The 19,357-nt window shown below is 39.4% G+C and overlaps 1 protein-coding gene across 4 annotated transcripts in view; it reads left to right on the top strand.

Annotated features, from left to right (window-relative positions):
* DPYD (dihydropyrimidine dehydrogenase) overlaps positions 1-19,357 on the top strand; it is a 1,626,828-nt gene that overhangs the window by 461,989 nt on the left and 1,145,482 nt on the right. For all 4 annotated transcript variants that reach the window (XM_077278231.1, XM_077278232.1, XM_077278230.1 and 1 more), the window contains one exon: positions 10,087-10,174. In XM_077278231.1, coding sequence (XP_077134346.1) covers positions 10,087-10,174 — 88 coding nt within the window. The remainder of the gene's footprint in view (positions 1-10,086; positions 10,175-19,357) is intronic.

Genomic DNA, 19,357 nt, shown 5'->3' with positions numbered 1-19,357 from the left:
TGCTTTAAAGGGAATCTGCAGATGGTTTTTTTGCTGCATAATGTAGCAGTTGGGACATTGATTACAGGGATGTGCCACATGTTAGGCTGTGTGCTGTTGTTTCCATACAGTGAAGGTTTTATCATCATGAAGTATCACTGCCCAGACTACAGTTACGTGAGCCCCAGTCTGACCACTCCCCCTCCTCTGATAAGCAGCTCGCTGTCAATATACAATGTACACAGAAAGCTGTGGTGTGGGCGGAGTTTTCTTTCTAAGCTCTCCTGTATGGTGCATCTAAAAACTGTGTCACAACTTCTGCACAAAGTAAATTAAGTGATACATCGCTGGAATCAGGGTTTCTTTTCCTACATTATGCTTCTCTCAGGAGATGTAGCAAAAACCTGCTGACAGAGTCCCTTTAAAGGGACTCTGTCACCTGAATTTGGAGAGAACAATTTTCAGCCATAGGGGCGGGGTTTTCGGGTGTTTGATTCACCCTTTCCTTACCCGCTGGCTGCATGCTGGCTGCAATATTGGATTGAAGTTCATTCTCTGTCCTCCGTAGTACATGCCTGCACAAGGCAATCTTGCCTTACGCAGGCGTGTACTATGGAGGACAGAGAATGAACTTCAATCCAATATTGCAGCCAGCATGCAGCCAGCGGGTAAGGAAAGGGTGAATCAAACACCCGAAAACCCCGCCCCTATGACTGAAAATTGTTCCCTCCAAATTCAGGTGACAGAGTCCCTTTAATTGCCGTAGACATAATCTCTCTTTTGGGTTAAGCAGTTTCAACAATTGAGACTCAGTGATTGTGTACATTCACGTACTTAATAAAGGTAAAGGAGTCATAATACAACATACTGTATATTCTGATTGACAGAAAAGTAGAATACTGTTATACCACTTAAAATAGAGGTTTGATTATTTGATCTTGTCATAAAACATGTCGTGTGAATATGTCAGTTTCCCGATGCTAGACTCTGCTCACATAAAGGTAAAATAACGATCACATGGTTTTTGTTAATGCTTGAATCATATCGGCTCTAACCAAACAGATCTTAACAAACATTGACTGATCCCTATGACTATGGAACAGGTTTCCATTGGGTTGTGCTTTCCATAGACGCCAAGATTAGGCTATTCATATTCGTTGAAAGCATGAAACAAAAAAGTTAACGGAGCCTTATTTGATACAATTGTTAATTGTCTTTCAATGTTCGTCTTCATGCTTTCTTCATTACCAATTATATATTTTTTGGTATTTTTTTCCAACATGGAAAGAAATCAACAAACCAAGGTTAATAAACTGCGCAATTAATATGATTACTTTAAACTGTAAAAAGTGCGGAATAGTCTTCAAACGTTAGTCTTTTTTTTTATGTCTGTTCACTTCAAAGTTAACATTCGGCTCATTTGGATTGAGTTGTAGAAGCGTTTCATGTTTCAAGTGCTGTAAATATAAATTTATCTTCAGTGACAATTAGCATGTCTCTTTGTAACTGTAAAATGTTTCAATTTAAGTGAATTGCATCTGTAGCACTTAAGGCAAAATTTATTACCGTATTCATGTAATGGCTATGCTATATATACTAGGTAAAAGCCTAACAAATATTCAATCTGAAAATTGTAAGATTTGGAAAAGAAGAAACAAATGTAAAAAGAGAGGAAATAAGTATAAAAAAAGTCATCTTTTTTTTCTGGATATTCAATATATAACTTTTTTAACAAATCACAATTATTTGGCTAAATGCTTTTTTAAAAGAACTGTCAGCACAGAATGAATGTTCAACCCAAGTAGAGGCGCTCATGGCGGCCAATCATTTAAATATTTCTTCTCACGTAGTTGTTTTACCTTTGTCTCCGACGCACTTCGATCACCCTCTTCTTTGATTGACAGCTCTGGCTTCATAGAGCCAGTGAAAGGTGAAGATAGATGGAAATCAAGCAGGTGGGAATGTGCATTTAAATGCTTGGTCCCGCCATGAAACACCAAGTGCCTGTACATAAAATTGCATCCATTTTTTTATTTTTATATTTTTATATAATTTCTATCATATATCTTATGATTCATACCTTGGCCAATGAGGCTAGTCTAGACTCCTACTTTCTGATATTTCAGGAAATTCACAAACATTAGAAGCAATAGAATGGTTTGAATTGAGCTAAAAAGATTTGCATTGGTCAGTCCAGCATTAAACGGGTTATTTGGGATTTTTATCATTTTTGTGCATGGAGTTAAGAAATTACTGGCAGTTTGTTGCTAAATACCTGGCTGTTCTGCGTTGCCATGATCTCGGCCAGATCAGAGTGGTTATGAATGGCTCCTGTTGGTAACACTGCTGCTTCTACTGACATCACATTGATGCTCTGTTAACGAGGCATCTCAGCCAATATCATGCTGATTGACAGCTGGCTCCCCACTGCTTAACTGTGGGGAGCCAGCTGGCAATCAGCATGATGTTTCTAGTGATGGCCCCATTGACAGAGCAGCCCAGAAGAGAAGGTGCTCTTATGTTAATGAGAGGTAAAATGAAGCAGGTATATCACCAGCTGAGCCAGCAGAGATCATCCCATACAGAACAGACAAGTAGTTAACGGCTATCTGCCTGTTAGTTCTTAGTCGATTAAAAAAAAAAAGCCCTGGATAAACTCTTTAAGTCCATTCAAGCCAGGACAGCTTTCACTTCAATGGCCGACATCCTCAGCACCTCTGACATTTACTAGGCCCACAACGTCATGAGGTTGTATGAGGCCTTGTTACTGGTAAATCCAAGTGCCAAGGATTTCAGCTGTATAAGTGAAGACTACACTGGATGTCTAACCTAGGCAGTGTGAGTCTTTTTTCTCAACTTTATTTCTATTTTCAGAGTGAGAGACAGACTATATAGTCACTCTATTCTCTAGATGGAAATACGGAACGGGAAACTTGTCTATTAAGTCAAAATTCCCTAATGGGGTGTTTAAAAAATTAGATTTTTCTAATTAACGCAACCCTTGAAAAGTAATTCTTTTAGATTATATCCTGTTATTTTTGTCCATTGTGATCCTCTAAGGGTATATTTAAGTCTTGCCTATATTTCTATGGCAGCCGTATGGGTAATATTCATGCATGCTTCTCATTATTTTCACATGATATAGTTAAAAGTGCTACAAACTTAATTGTTGTCCCAATGATAAAAGGTCCAAAGTCCTATATAATTGTCAGCAGCAAAATTACTTACTAAGCAAATGAAATCTATTTCAATGCAACCGTGTCGGATTGCATGAGCACTGCAGCCCTTGGGTGATTGTGCTTCCAGCTGCAATCACTAATGTATTGTCTGTTCACAACTACTGTATGAATGCAGAATTGACCACGACACTTCAGAGCATGAGATTTATTTATATGGTGACGACGTCCGTTTCTGAGATATTCAGTATGTTAAGCTATTTAACTTTGCAGTCATTATAATGAAGATCTTTCTTTTTATGAAAAGTAGAATTATCCAAGCAGTGTGAGCAATAAAAATAATTTATCGTCAATACTGTCTCTCCACCAGAGCTGTAAATTTAATTTAGGTACTTGGTGTAGTATAAAGTGAATGACCAAGGTCTCCAGAATAGCACAGTAGGATTTCTACAGAGTTTCCTCCCAAAAGTGAGATTGACAGAGAAAATAAAAATTGATCCAGAACATTAATATTTATTTCATAAGAGTCTCTTAATAATCTTTTTAGTTTTATTTTATGTGCTCTGGCACTGCCTCCAAGAATTTACATGTGCTCCTTCAATATAATACTGTCAATATGGACATCATAACATGGTTTCCTCTACAAATATCTGAGATAGTAGATGGGGTAATTTACTCTCAGTTTGAAAAGTCATATGCAAGTTTAATTCTTTTTGGCTTTCCTCACTACAGCCTAAGGCTGGAGTCACACACAACGTATAAAAATACGGTCCGTTTTTTGCATACCAAATACGCAGAAATGTTCCCTGATCAGTCATCCATATGTCATCCGTAGGCAAGGTGTGGCTGCATGTTTCGCACATGTAAACCTCCGTATGGCATCCAAATGGTGGCATCCGTACGGCGAGATTTTCTCGCTGGCTTGCAAAATGGACATAGAATGGATCCATGGGCTCTAATATTCGTGAAAACATATATATATATATATATATATATATATATATATATATATATATATATATATATATATATATATATATATATATAATGTTAGAAGTGTCTGTGTGCAAAATTTGGGAGCTCTAGGTGTTAAAATAAAGGGTTAAATCACAGAAAAAACTGGGGTGGGCTCTCGCGCAATTTTCTCCGCCAGAGTGGGAAAGCCAGTGACTGAGGCAGATATTAATAGCCTAGAGAGGGACCATGTTTATTGCCCCCCCGGCTAAAAAAATATGCCCCTAGCCACCCCAGAAAAGGCACATCTGTAAGATGTGCCTATTCTGGCACTTAGTCACTCTCTTCCCACTCTCGAGTAGTGGTGGGATATGGGGTAATAAAGGGTTAATGTCACCTTGCTAATGTAAGGTGACATTAAGGCAGGTTAATAATGGAGAGATGTCAATAAGACACCAATCCATTATTAATGCAGTATCTGCACCAAAATGCTATCATTAAAAAGGCCAGCTCAGCACACAAAAAATAAGCCCTCAGCTGACCCCAGATCATGAAAAATGGAGACGCTACTGGTATCGGAAAATGGCACAATTTTTTTTTTTTTTTAGCAAAGTTTGGAATTTTTTTTCACCACTTAGATAAAATAGAACCTAGACATGTTTGGTGTCTATGAACTCGTAATGATCTGGGAAATCATATTGGCCAGTCAGTTTTAGCATTTAGTGAACCTAGTAAAAAATCCAATCAAAAACAAGTGTGGGATTGCACTTTTTTTGCAATTTCACCGCACTTGGACTTTGTTTCCCATTTTCTAGTATGCGACATGCTAAAACCATTGATGCCGTTCAAAAGTACATCTTGTTTCACAAAAAATAAGCCCTCACATGGCTATATTGATGGAAAAATAAAAAAGTTATGGCTCTGGGAAGAAGGGGAGCAAAAAACAAACACGGAAAAATGGAAAATCCCAAGGTCATGAAGGGGTTAAAGGATAGGACAATACCTGTAAGTCGGAGAGTCCCTTACAACCTCAGTGGTCCAGCTACCAGTTATATGCTCCTCAGAGGGAGGCAGCCTTCTCTTAGCTGGTCTCCCCTGATGTTACTCTCCTGTGCTTCGCTCTCCTTCATGCTCACTGAACAATGTTTGGCTTTCTGTATGTCTCTTTCCAGGAGCTGTAGTACTTCAGACTACACCGCCCCCTTCAGACCTTCTGAGACTCTATGTTGGTCTGCTCTCTTCTGTCTCTCACAGAATCTGAATCTCTACTTCCCTCCAAACCACAATATATATTGAGGTGTCACCTAGAAAATAGGATCAAAAGCTCCCCCTTGTGGCCTGGAGTGTGAACATGTTGTGTGTATGGTGGTTACCTGATAAGACATCCTTCATCGCTTCCAAACATAACATCACTCTCCCCATGAGGAAAGCAATGCTACTAGGATGACCAGGACCCTGGGGTGCCACACATACAAGTGGTACTGGAAGCCATGGGACTTTATGAGTTGTCCTTGTCCATGGGTATAGATGGAAAAGAGTAGGGTCCTCAGGACAGAGCATTGAGGGACTTCAACAGAGAGAGGGCAGGATGAGGAGGTAGTGTGGGAGTGGGAAATGCTAAATGTGCGGTTGGAAAAGTATGAGGCAATCCAGGACAGGGCAAGGTCTTTAATGCCAAGGGAAGAAAGAATCTGTAGCAGTAGGCAGTGGTCGGCTGTGTCGAAGGCAGAGGACAGGTTGGGAAGGAGGAGGATGGAGAACTGTCTGTTAGCTTTGGCTGTGAGCAAGTCATTAGTTATTTTGGTCAGGGCAGTTTCGGTGGAGTGGTGGGGGCAGAAGCCAGATTGGAGGTTGTCAAGGAAAGAGTTAAATGAGTGGTGGGAGGAAAGATGAGCATGGACGTAATTCTTAAGGAGTTTGGAAGCAAATGGGAGCAGTGATATGGGGCGATAGCTGGACATAGCAGTTGGGTCAAGGTTAGGTTTTTTGAGGATGGGTGTGATGGTGGAATGTTTGAAGGCAGAGGGGAAGGTACCAGAAGAGAGCGATAGGTTGAAAAAATGGGTTAGGGCTGGAATGAGCATGTTATTGAGGTTGGGGAGCAGGTGGGAAGGGATGGGGTCAAGTGCACAGGTGGTGAGGTGTGATTTGGAAAGGAGGTGAGTAAGCTTTCCTTCAGTGATATTGGAGTTAGGTTGTTTCAGGGAGGTTATTAGGGAAGGGCAGAAGACTGGTATATGGAGTGGTTGGGGTGGTGGAACAGTAAAGGTTTGCCTTGTTTGGTCGATCTTATTTTTGAAGTAGGTGGCAAAGTCTTCGGCAGAGATTAGGGGAGTTGGAGGAGGCAGTGGTGGGAGGAGGAGAGAGGTGAATGTGCTGAACAGTTGTTTTGGGTTGTAGGATAATGAAGATACAAGGTTTGTGAAATAGGTCTGTTTAGCAGAGGTGAGGGCTAATTTGAAGGCAAGTGTAGCTTGTTTGAAAGTGATGAAGTAATCTGGCAGGCGTGTTTTCTCTCAAACGCCACTCAGTGACCCTGGAAGCTTGTCAAAGTTTTTTGGTGAGATTGTTGTGCCTGGGTTGCTTATTGATTTGTTGCACTTTGCATGCATGAGAGGGGTGACTGAGTCTATGGCTGATGTGAGGGTAGGGTTATAGAAAGCAGTGGTGCTGTCCGTATCATGGAGTGAAGATATGGAGGACCGAGGTAGAAAAGAGTCTGAGAGTCTGTGAATGTCTAGGTGTGCAAGATTTCTGCGAGGATGTGCTAGTGGCTGGACATGGGGGGTGGGTAAGGAGGACAAGGATGAGAAGGTGAGTAGATAGTGGTCAGATAGGGGGAAGGAAGAGGTGAGATTATATAGGGAACAGAGGTAGGTGAAGATGAGGTCTAGTGTTTGTCCGGCTGTATGGGTGGCTTTTGAAGTCCAAACGATGAGGTAAGGGACAGGAGTTTGGAGGCTGCTGGCTGGTGGGTGTCAGTAGGGATATTAAAGTCCCCCATGATGATGGTGGGGATTTCAGCAGAAAGAAAGTGAAGAAGTTAAGTGGAGAATTGGTCAATGAAAGCAGTTACTGGGCCTGGTGGTCGGTATATGACAGCCATTTGGAGATTGGAGAGTAGATACGGAAAGAGTGAACCTCGAAAGAATGGAGGATAAGGGGGGTGGGGGTTAAATAGAGTTGAAGGAGCAGTTTTTAGAAAGAAGAAACCCACTCCTCCGCCATGTCTGTTGCCAGAGCGAGGTGTGTGGGTAAAGTGGAGGCCACCATAACTCAGTGCAGCAGGGGAGGCCGTGTCAAGGAGCATCAGCCAGGTCTCAGTGAAGGCCAGGAAGGAAAGGTTGCGGGAAGTAAAGAGATTGTGGATCACGTGGAGTTTGTTGCAGACAGAGCGGGCATTCCAAAGTGCTCCAGAGAGAGGAAGCTATACAGATACAGATTTTAAGTGTGAGGGATTTCGGTAGTTTCTCTTAGTGTGAGAAGTATAGCGGCGAGGATTAGTGGAATGTATGAGGCGGGGGGCCCGGATTGGGGGATATGTTGCCAGTAATGAGTAGATGCAGGAAAGGGAAAGCAGGTGGGTGAAGTAGAGTGATCGGGTTATATCATATTTTAGTAGAAGAGGTATGAGGCTAAGGAGCAGGTCTGCAGATGAAGCGAGGTGGGGGAAGGAGAGAGGGGGAGATAGTTATTTGGTTCGAGGGTGCAGGGGTTTGGGGATAGCGAAGGAGAGTGAGGATTAGTGGAGCAAAAATGGTGAGGGCAAATGTGAGCATGGTTAAAGAGCAAGGTGAGAAAAGAAAAGGTAAGTAAAATTAGAAGACAGTGATTAGTCTTACCGTCTGACCGATTTCTGGACCATTTTTGGTATATTTCTGATGTTACACTTGAAAGATGTCACACGTCAAATGATGTCACCTCTGACCTGCTCCATTAGCTTATACCATTCAAGTGTCCATGAAATGAAGCCAGGTGAGAGAGGGAGAGCGGAGGAGGAAGGGAGGGAGCAGCAGGGAGCAATTAACAGATTGCAGTTAATAGAACATTTGACTACCATCAAAGTTGAGGAAAGAGACAGAGCAAGATGGAAGACTAGTGGTAGGTGTGAGGAGCATGTACATATTAATATGCATTCAGTAAATTTGAAGTATGATACATGGAATTAAAGTCATGGAAATAACAGCAGTGTACCAGTTAGAACAGAGGGTTAGAGTGGGTATTCTGGATTAGGAGACAGTTCAGATGTACCAGTTAGAACAGAGGAATAGGAGTACATGGGATTCTGGGGTGCAGTGGGTATTCTGGATTAGGGGATAGTTCAGATGTACCAGTTAGAACAGAGGAAGAGGAGTACATGGGCTTCTGGGGTGCAGTAGGTATTCTGGATTAGGAGATAGTTCAGACATACCAGTAAGCACAGAGGAAGAGGAGTACATGGGATTCTGGGGTGCAGTGGGTAGTCTGGATTAGGAGATAGTTCAGAAGTACCAGTTAGAACAGAGGAAGATGAGTACATGGGATTATGGGGTGCAGTGGGTATTCTGGATTAGAGGATAGTTCAGACGTACCAGTTAGAACAGAGGAAGAGGAGTACATGGGATTCTGGGGTGCAGTGGGTATTCTGGATTAGGAGATAGTTCAGACGTACCTGTGGATGAAAGCAGATGGATCAGGGCATGACAGCATGAAGGAGAATATGCCATAGGTCACCATTCTGGTATATTTCTGATGTTACACTTGAAAGATGTCACAGTTCAAATGATGTCACATCTGACCAAGGTCATATCTGACCTGCTCCATTCAACTTATACCATTCAAGTATATATACATATATACGTATATAAAACATTCAAAACATATAGGAATTACTGTTCATTGGTGTAGGCTAGCAGAAGTGGTCAGGTAGCCAGGTCAGAACCAAGAGAGCAGGAAAAGTAGAAAATCAAAATATATAAGAATATACAGTGAAACAAGCCAAGGTCAAAAGAGTAAGCAATTTTAGTACACAGGAAGGGCACAGACAGAACTAAACTAGAGCAGCACAAGGCTACATCTAGCAGCTTCCAGTAGTAAGCTGGAAGTTTAAGTAAAGTATGGTGCTCCAATTCACTAGATAGCTGATAACTGATGCCGAACAGCACACTTACCCATACTGTGAGACTGCAGGTCACAGCCACCCTAAACTTAGTGGCTGGACAGAGCCTGCACAATCCAGGGATTCTGATTCCAACGTCTCTGCTATCACAAGCCCGCAGAATAAATGTGGCAGTGCCTGACAACAGAAGCAGACATCACAGGATGAGATCCTGGTGGGATATGACAGTATAGAGATGAGCAAATCAATTTCAAACTAATCAAATTAATTTCAAATCTCTAAATATCCATTGAGGTAAATCTTAATTTTGAGAGATTTACCGCATGGATCTAGCAAAATAGAAGGTGCCAAGCTACTGGATTCTGTAAGACACTTAGGGATTAAACAAATTAAAGTATTATCATCAGATTTTAGCACAGTCACTGTCCACTGTCTTGGCCCCACACGGTCAGTTTCATTTCACACTGGAATGGTTGATGCAAATTGAATACCATTTTGGGAGATTCCTTCAATTCTGATGCTAAAACTTTTAATAACTCAGTGGCAGGATATTTAAAACCAGATAATGAGTAATTCTACAACATCATATAACACTGTTATGAAACAGTTGAATTTCAACATCCATTTGCAAAATTATATTTACAAAAAATGTTTTCCTTGAGGTGTTTTCTGTAAGCATGCTCTCCTTTTGTTGCTACAAGATTTAGCTGCAGCAGGTGATGTGACGGGAACCATTATTGATCTTTGTATGTAATCTAATTTGTTGCATGTAATTCAGTTGTTAAGTTCACAACCTCTCATTCTAATGGTTTCATTCCTACAGAGTAAGAGAAAATACTTTGCCCTATAAAATATTTATCATTATTTCTTGTTTTACAGGTGCCTGAAATGTGTAGATGCGCCTTGTCAAAAGAGCTGCCCAACTAACTTGGATATTAAGTCATTCATCACAAGCATTGCAAATAAGGTAAATCCTTCCCGCAGATATGTAGGAGATTCTAAGACACTTCCAGTGGGAAATAACATTATGTTCCTTCATATACAATATATATGTACATCGTTCTGAATATTATTAAACAGTTTACAAACCTGAATTTGAAATAAGAATAAGGGCTCCTGCACAGAAATGATCATGGTTTCATATAACTTCTCAGTTGTACTGAGGTTTGATAAGCCACCTATAGAAATATGTGGGGTCCATCTGTACCTTAGTGTTGCTACTGAAGGTAACCAGAGCAATACAAAGGTTTTATTTGTTGTATTCCTTATTAATCAAACAGAAAAATAATTAAATAACTAAATAAATAAATCATGACTTCATATGCTATATTACCAGGAGGGAGTTAAGTAAATACAGGGCTCAAGGCGATAAGGTTACCTGATGGGGAGATCACTTGTCTGGAGTTATGTAACATGAAGGATCAGATACAGAATATACAGTTGCTCAAGTCCATGTTTCAAAGACAATTGCCCTACTTAAGGCATTTGACTTTCAAAATGAATACAGACCCTGGACAAATAAAATCATTTTCCATCTACTGTATGTCATAATTAGATACAGTGATAACGTTCAGAAGATATAGCACTGCTTGCAGTGGTAAGCATGTTTGCGGGTTCTGTTTTGGTAAAGAACAGTGCAGTTGCCCCTTTTCCTATAGATGTCACCAAATTTACCTTTCTACTTGGGGCTAGAGATCCCACTTTGTTCACCTGGCTGAAGAGATGGAGATTGGAGCTGAGCTGCTGGAGCATCCTCCCATTTACCTTTCAAGCCACATGCCTGAGGTGATGTGAGCTCCAGCCGGCAGTGCTAGTCGAACACGTGATGCTGGCGTATGACTTCACAGAGAATACGGTCTTTTCAATTCTGGTACTAACTATACTATGTATGCCATGTACAGTGGGAAAAAATAAGTATTTGATACACTGCTGATTTTTCAAGTTTTCCCACCTACAAAGAAAAGAGAAGTCTATAATTTTTATCATAAGTACAACTCAACTGTGCGAGACAGAATCTTAAAAACATTTCAGAAAATCACATTGTATGATTTGCACATAATTAATTTGCATTTTATTGCATGAAATACGTATTTGTTACAATAGAAAAACAGAACTTAATATTTGGTACATAACTCTTTGTTTGCAATTACAGAGGTTTTCCTGGATGTGTGTGTTTCGGGTTATTATCATGTTGGAAGACCCAGCCACAACACATCTTTAATGCTATTACTGAGGGAAAGAGGTTGTTAGCCAAAATCTTATAATACATGACTCCATCCATCCTCCTTTGAATATGGTGCAATCGCCCTGTCCCTTTTGCGGAAAAGAACCACCAAAGCATGATGTTTCCCCCACCTTGCTTCCAGGTTAGGATGGTGTGCTTGTGGTTGAACTCATCCTTCTTCTTCCTCCAAACATGGCGACTGCAGTTGATACCAAAAAGTTCTATTTTGGTGTCATCTGACCAGATGACCTTCTCTCATGCCTCCTCTTTATCATCCAGTTGATTATTGTCGAACTTCAAATGGGTCTGGACATATACTGGTGTGATTTGGAGAACCTTTAGAGCCCTGAATGATTTTAATCTATGACGGCGTAGTGTGTTACTAAAGGTAATGTTTGAGACTGTGGTCCCAGCTTTCTTCAGGTCATTGACCAGGTCCTACCATGTAGTTCTGGGCTGATTCCTTACTTTTCTCAGAATCTTCTTTAACCCATGAGGTGAGATCTTGCTTGGAGCCCAAGACCTAGGAAGATTGACAGTCATGTTGTGTTTCTTTCATGTTCGAATAATTTTGCCAAAAATTGTTGCCTTCTCAACAAGCTGCTAGCCTATTGACCTGTAGCCCATCCCAGCCTTGTGCAGGTCTACAATTTTGTCCCTGGTGTCCCTAGACAGCTCTTTGGTCTTGGCCATGGTGAAGAGGTTGAAGTGTGATTGAGTGAGTGCATGGACAGGTGTCTTTTATACAGGTAATAAGTTCAATCAGGTGCAATTAATACAGGTAAGGAGTGTAGATTAGGAGGGCGTCTTAAAGAAACACTAACAGGTCTTTGAGAGACAGAATTCTTGCTGGTTGGTAGATGATCAAATACTTATTTCATGCAACAACATGTAATTTAATTATTTAAAAATCATACAATGGGAATTTATGGGTTTCATTTTTAGAGTCTGTTGGTTGAAGTGTATCTCCGATAAAAATTACAGACCTCTCTCTTCTTTGCAGGTGGGAAAACTTACAAAATCGGCAGTGTATCAAATACTTATTTTCCCCACTGTAGCTATATGGTCATTGCTACAGAAATCTTCAACTCATTTTATATAAAACAGACTTTTGGGGACTTATCCAATATAAATACAGATTTATCTAAGTTAGTCACTACATATCTGCATCACTGCCAGTAGTCTCCCACAGTTTGTTGGAGAAACTGTCAGTAAACCAAGTCCGGTAGAAATATACATTTATAATTCAACTAGATGGTGGCCCGATTCTAACATATCGGGTATTCTAGAATATGTATTTATGTATGTATATAGCAGCCACATAGTATATAGCACAGGCCACATAGTATATCGGAGCCATGTAGTATATAGCAGACAAATACTACATGGCCTTTGCTATATACTATGTGGCTGCTATATACATACATACATATTGTAGAATACCCGATGCGTTAATACATATATAGCAGCCACGCATTATATAACACAGGCCACATAGTATATAACACAGGCCACGCAGTATATAACACTGGCCATGTAATATATAGCACAGCCCATGCAGTATATAGCAGCCACGTAGTATATAACACTGCCTACATGGTATATAACACTGGCCACGTAATATATAGCACATCCCACGCAGTATATAGCAGCAACGTAGTATATAACACTGCCTACGTGGTGTACAACGCTGGCCACGTAACATAGAGCACAGCCCACGCAGTGCATAACACAGCCCACATAGTATGTAACACTGGTCAGGTAGTATATAGCAGCCACGCGGTATCTAACACTGCCCAAGTAGTATACAGCAGTGTGGGCACCATATCCCTGTTAAAAAAATAATTAAAATAAAAAATAGTTATATACTCACCCCCTGGGATCCAGCGAAGCTCCGGCGATATGCACACGGCTGCCGCCATCTTCCATTCCCAGGATGCATTGCGAAATTACCCAGATGACTTAGTGGTCTTGCGAGACCGCTAAGTCTTCTGGGTAATTTTGGAATGCATCTCTGAGAACGGAAGATGGCGGCAGGCACGAGCGCATCGTCGGATGACGGAGGATGAGAATGGCAGGTTTTTTGTTTTTTTATTATTTTTAACATTAGATCTTTTTACTATTGATGCCACATAGGCAGCATCAATAGTAAAAAGTTGGGGACACACAGGGTTAATAGCAGCGGTAACAGAGTGCGTTACCCGTGGCATAGCGCGGTCCGTTACCTCCGGCATTAACCCTGTGTGAGCGGTGACTGGAGGGGAGTATGCGGGTGCCAGGCACTGACTGCAGGGAGGAAGGAGCGGCCATTTTGCCACCGGACTGTGCCTGCCGCTGATTGGTCGTGGCTGTTTTGCCGCGACCAATCAGCGACTTGGATTTCCATGACAGACAGAGGCCGCGACCAATGAATATCCGTGACAGACAGACAGAAGGACAGATGGAAGTGACCCTTAGACAATTATATAGTAGATATAAAATTAGCTTTTTAATGTAGTGAGAATGTTGTGCATTGATCTTTTCTTTTAAGCCATGTTTAAAAAAAACAACAAAATAACATGAGGAATTAGAATGTAATTTAAGCATTTTTTCAGGCAAATTAGCAAGACTGCATAGTTAAAATCTCTGTGTCTTAGTAAGAAAAGTGTGTTCTAAAGCCTGACATACAGCTAGTCCAAAAGTTCAAACTGTTTTGTGTTTCTTATGCTGGTAATACAAGTTAGATAGCTGGCGGCCGAACAATCAGTCAACTGGCAACTAGAAATGAATGGATTGTTCTAAATTCAAATTCACTGGCTTTGCTGAATTTTCCCCAAAAATTGGACTTGTGTCAAAATATTTACCAGAAATTGCAATAATATAAAGCATTTAATTGTCCCATAAGTGCATTTATAACACTTTAGTGTTGCTTAGTTGTGAAATAAACTTGTTTGAAACTATGTAATTCCAACATGACCTTATTAGCTATGTATAAATTCATGGTAGGCATTGATTTTGATAAAAGTCGTGATATCTTTTTTGGATGGAAGGTAAAATCTATGTGGCTTGCCCATCTTACAAAACAGGATGTACACTTTCAGTGACACATAAGCCTTGGATTCAGGATTTTGCTTTTAGCAGCAAAATTACCACTGAGATGTTTAATAATGTCCTTCTTGTTTTCAGTGTGCCAAGAATAAAAAAGGAGTTGTTTTTAAAGTTCTTTCACTGCAGCATATCTCAGATCAATCAATTCATAGTCACAGTAAATGGCTATACAGCTATTACATGTCCAAGACAACACTTGAATTTTTAGATTAGCACTTACAGAATAAGACCAGAATTCCTATTTTCAAGCAGAAAAACTATTGTGCATCACAGTATTAGTATTATGGATGATCTTTTCCCGAATTTCATTCACGTGATGCAGGGAAAATCTGTGGAGGAAATTAACAGGGGCAAAAGCACTGAAATCCACAGCTTGTCAATTTATGTGAAGTTTTACATTTTGGGGCAGAATAGCGTGTGAATTTGAGTGTACAAAAAATGCAAATATAATATTAACTACATATAAAAGATATCTAGAAATCTCATGTATACTTTGCTGAAACTTTTTGCATGGAAATTTTTCCGTAATGCAGATTTTGCAATCTACAATTTTGTGGACATTGTTTCCGATTTTGCTTCAGATCCAATGTGGAAAAATTTGCTACATATGACCTTGAACTTACATGTATACTGTGGATGTCACCTTTTACAATGCAAAGGCTGATATCTGCAGTAAGTCCAAAGTGTTTTTGCATTAAAATACTCCCGATTTAGTGCAGATTTTGCCACTGCGGGATCAAATCCATTTGAAGTTTCTCTTTGAGGATATATCAGAAGCCATTCAAGAAAATGAAGCTAGTGAACTCCCAAATTATTTTTTTCTCTAGTGATTAAATACTGTAGTATATATCATTTGTATATCTTATCCAGGCAGTAGTTCTAGTTTCTGCCAGCATAGCTTTGATATTTTCAATCTACTGAAAGACTGATGGCTTTAAAATATAGAGTCCAAATCCACTGAGTATAAGCCATGAACAGTCATGTGCTGCAGAGAATATTTCACAGATTCAATACATATCAAAAAGGGATGTCTAGTCTTGCTTGTGTGATCCTTCATTCATCCTTGTAGCGCTCCAGTATTGTTTAACACTCTATTAGCCAAAGTCCTTTGTCCTTTGCAGCAGGTGAGTAACAGGCCATGTAGATGCAGCTGCCCCTTACATATTCATCTGAGAGATATTATGTTTGAAGACTAGTACACTGAATATGTTGGAAATATAAAGAATCCATATGTGGAAATCTTTATCAGTCCAGTTTAATAATAATTTGGGTCAGATTTACGTTGCTGCAGTCATTAGATACTTTGAGCAACATTTATTTAGGAAAAGGCACTAAATGTCTTCAAATGGGTTTACTTAAAAGTGTTAACCATTTGGTTTTCACATGTTATTTAATCTCATCCTGTAGTTAGGCATGAGGATGGAAATGAAGTATCCATAAGTGAGCTAGTTCTGACAGGGAGTTTGTAACTCTTTATTCTATTTGGGTTCTCTAAGAATGTGATAGAAATTGCCTCCATCACATATTTCTAGCTGCAACTTGTCTTTGTCCCATGGCAGAACAGATTTCAGTCTAATGAAACATACAGTAGCTATAGACTTGAGTCTCAATTGTCAGTGGTGCAGCACTTTAAATAATCATAATTTACCTGCTTATTTAGCCATAAAGCAGGGATTTTGCAAATTACCAGTTTGGATTCATTTTTCCTTCTCTGGCTTTTTGTATTCCTAACCTAATAGAAAAAAATGAGCAAGTTTCCTCATATTGCCTTACAGATATCACATACAATGCGATAGCACAGCCAGTCAAGAGAAACTATCACAGCTAGCCTGTATAAAAATCGAAGCAAGAAATGCAGTGGCCATTTTGTTCTAAATCAGAATACTGAGAGGGCACCGTAGTTCACAGCTTAGCCATACAGACAGAGAAAGAAAGTCATAGAACACTAAATAAACTGTGCTAATTATGTGACTGACAGCATAGCAATGAAAAATAATTACCATCTGTTCACCCATATAAGTTGAGGTCAATTTGACATTACTAAGGCTGTTTTTGGTTTAACCCCTTAACCCCCGGAGCTTTTTTCGGTTTTATGTTTTTGTTTTTCGCTCCCCTCATTACCAGAGCCATAACTTTTTTATTTTTCCATCAATATGACCATGTGAGAGCTTTTTTTTTTTTGTAGAACTAGCTGTACTTTTGAACGACACCATTGCTTTTACCATGTCAACTACAAGAAAACTGGAAAAAATATTCCAAGTGCGGTGAAATTTCAAAGAAAGTGCAATCCCACACTGTTTTTTTTTTTTTTTTTTTTTGCTAGGTTCACTAAATGCTAAAACTGACCTGCCATTATGATTTTCCAGGTCATTACGAGTTCATAGACACCAAACATGTCTAGGTTCTTTTTTATCTAAGTGGTGAAAAAAATGTCGAAGCTTTGATAAAAAAACCAAAAATTGTGCAATTTTCTGATACCCGTAGCGTCTCCAATTTTTGTGATCTGGGTGTTGGGTGAGGGCTTATTTTTTGCGTGCTGAGCTGGCATTTTTAATGATACCATTTTGTTGCAATTATGTTCTTTTGATCGGCCGTTATTGCATTGTAATGCAATGTTGCGGCGACCAAAAAATATGTAATTCTGGTGTTTTGACTTTTTTCTCGCTATGCCGTTTAGCGATCAGGCAATCCTTTTTTTATTGATAGATCTGCCAATTATGAATGTGGCAATACCAAATATGTGTAGGTTTGATTTTTCTTTTATTGTTTTATTTTGAATGGGGCGAAAGGAGGTGATTTGAACTTTTATATATTTTTTTATTTTTTCATATTTTTGAAAACATTTTTTTTTACTTTTAGCATGATTCAATAGCCTCCATGGGAGGCTAGAAGCTGCTACAACTTGATTCACACTGCTACATAAAGGTGATGCTCAGTTCGCCTCTATGTAGCAGAATTACAGACTTGCTATCCGGCTTCAACAACCATAGAGGTCTCAAGGAGACCTCTAGTTGTCATGCTAACGTACGGATGACCCCGATCACATGACGGGGGTCAGCGGATGGCCGGAAGCGCTTGTTAAATGCCGCGGTCAGAGTTTGACAGCGGCATTTAACTAGTTAATAGGTGCGGGTGGAACACGATTCCACCCGTGCCTATTGCGGGCACATGTCAGCTGTTCAAAACAGCTGACATGTCCTGGTTTTGATGCGGGCTTACAGCTGGAGCCCACATCAAAGCGGGGGGATACTGCCATCGGACGTACTATTCCGTCCAATGGCAGTAAGGGGTTATAGAGCTTCAATGAGGTTAGATGTAGTCAAAGAAGACTTATTTTAATATTGTAGATGTATTGGAGTATTTGCGATTTAATTTGTCAAAAATTGAATTTTTAAAAAAAAATTCACCAAAGGTGATGAATTTAAATTTGACAAGATTTGTTCATCTCTAGCAATAGGTATTCCATAATGAAGTTTAATGAGGCACCAAAAAAAATAATAAGTCTCCATCATCCTAATAAAAAGCCATTTTGAGTGTAAAAACAAATCTGTTGAATTTCCATCAACTCTTGCTTTTGGCCTGATGCTTCAGACCTTGGCTCCAAATCAGAGAACATCACAGAAACTTGGTAGAGTATATCTACTATTATAACACAAGTCACCTCTTCAGATCCTTCCAACTCTTTAACCTTTCATAGCATAACAGGTTGCAAAGCAGTCTTCTCATTTAAGTGGCACATCAGCCGTGTACAAAAAAATAACAGGTGATGCTCACTGCTGGAGTCATTTCATCTAACCCACAACATTTTCTGACAGCCTTGAAAAGTTTCTGAATGACGTCCTGGGTAGAAGAGTTGCTTTTTGTGCCAGCAGAGACACAGCCTCATGGAACTCATGTGAATAATAATGTTGTACATTTTGTGTGGATTTTAATACATCACTTAAGTATTAGGAGTTATCTAGGTTTAGAATACAGGTCTACTTTTTCTAAAAATGGAACCACATTTGTCTATGAGCATCTAATATCTTAACATGGCGCCATAAAGCCCATGGAGATGCAGACATTTTTTGGTTCTTTGCTTTTTGTCTTTTATTTTTCCATCAACATAGCCATGTGAGGGTTTTAGTTTTTTTGCTGGACATGTTGGAGTTTTGAATTTTGTCTATATACCATACTGAAAAACAAGAAAAAGTTCCAAATGGGGTGCAATAAAAAAAAATTTTTTAAGTTTTTAGGGTTTTATTTTACAACATTCACTTTATAATAAAAATTACCAGGTAACCGTTCTTAGGGGCAGCACAGTTATTCAGCGTGTGTCACCATATTTTGAGAGCCATAAGTGTATAATGACTTGATTTTTGTGGGAAAATATGTGAATTTTATTGCCAGCATTTTGGAGTCCACATGACTTTTAGTTTTCTTCATATTTAATTTTTAGGAGATTAAGTTAACAAAAACAGTGATTCTACCATTTTGATTCTTTTTTATCATTTTGGCATTCAACGTATGAGGATAAATATTTTTATATTTACTTGTTTGGATAATTATGCATTTTTTTTAGATTTTGCAGTTTATGTTTTAGGAAAATGGGATGATTTCAAATTTTATATATTTTTTAAAATTTGATTTTACATTTTTTATTAGTCCTTTTTGGTCACTTTATACTGTGATTATATAATTGTTTATACAAAGCTCTACAAAACTACAATATAGCAATCTATTGAATAATCACTGATTTCCTAGGAACCCCAGCCACAGGCTTAACATCATAGCTGTGGAGGCATGGCTATCAAAGGAATACCATGCCAAAACAATCTTCCGGTAGGCAGTGGGAGATGG

Source organism: Ranitomeya variabilis, chromosome 8 (assembly GCF_051348905.1).
Source record: "Ranitomeya variabilis isolate aRanVar5 chromosome 8, aRanVar5.hap1, whole genome shotgun sequence".
NCBI classification, from domain to species: domain Eukaryota; kingdom Metazoa; phylum Chordata; class Amphibia; order Anura; family Dendrobatidae; genus Ranitomeya; species Ranitomeya variabilis.
Note: the sequence above shows the minus strand (reverse complement) of the source record. Positions and strands in the feature narration are given on the sequence as shown.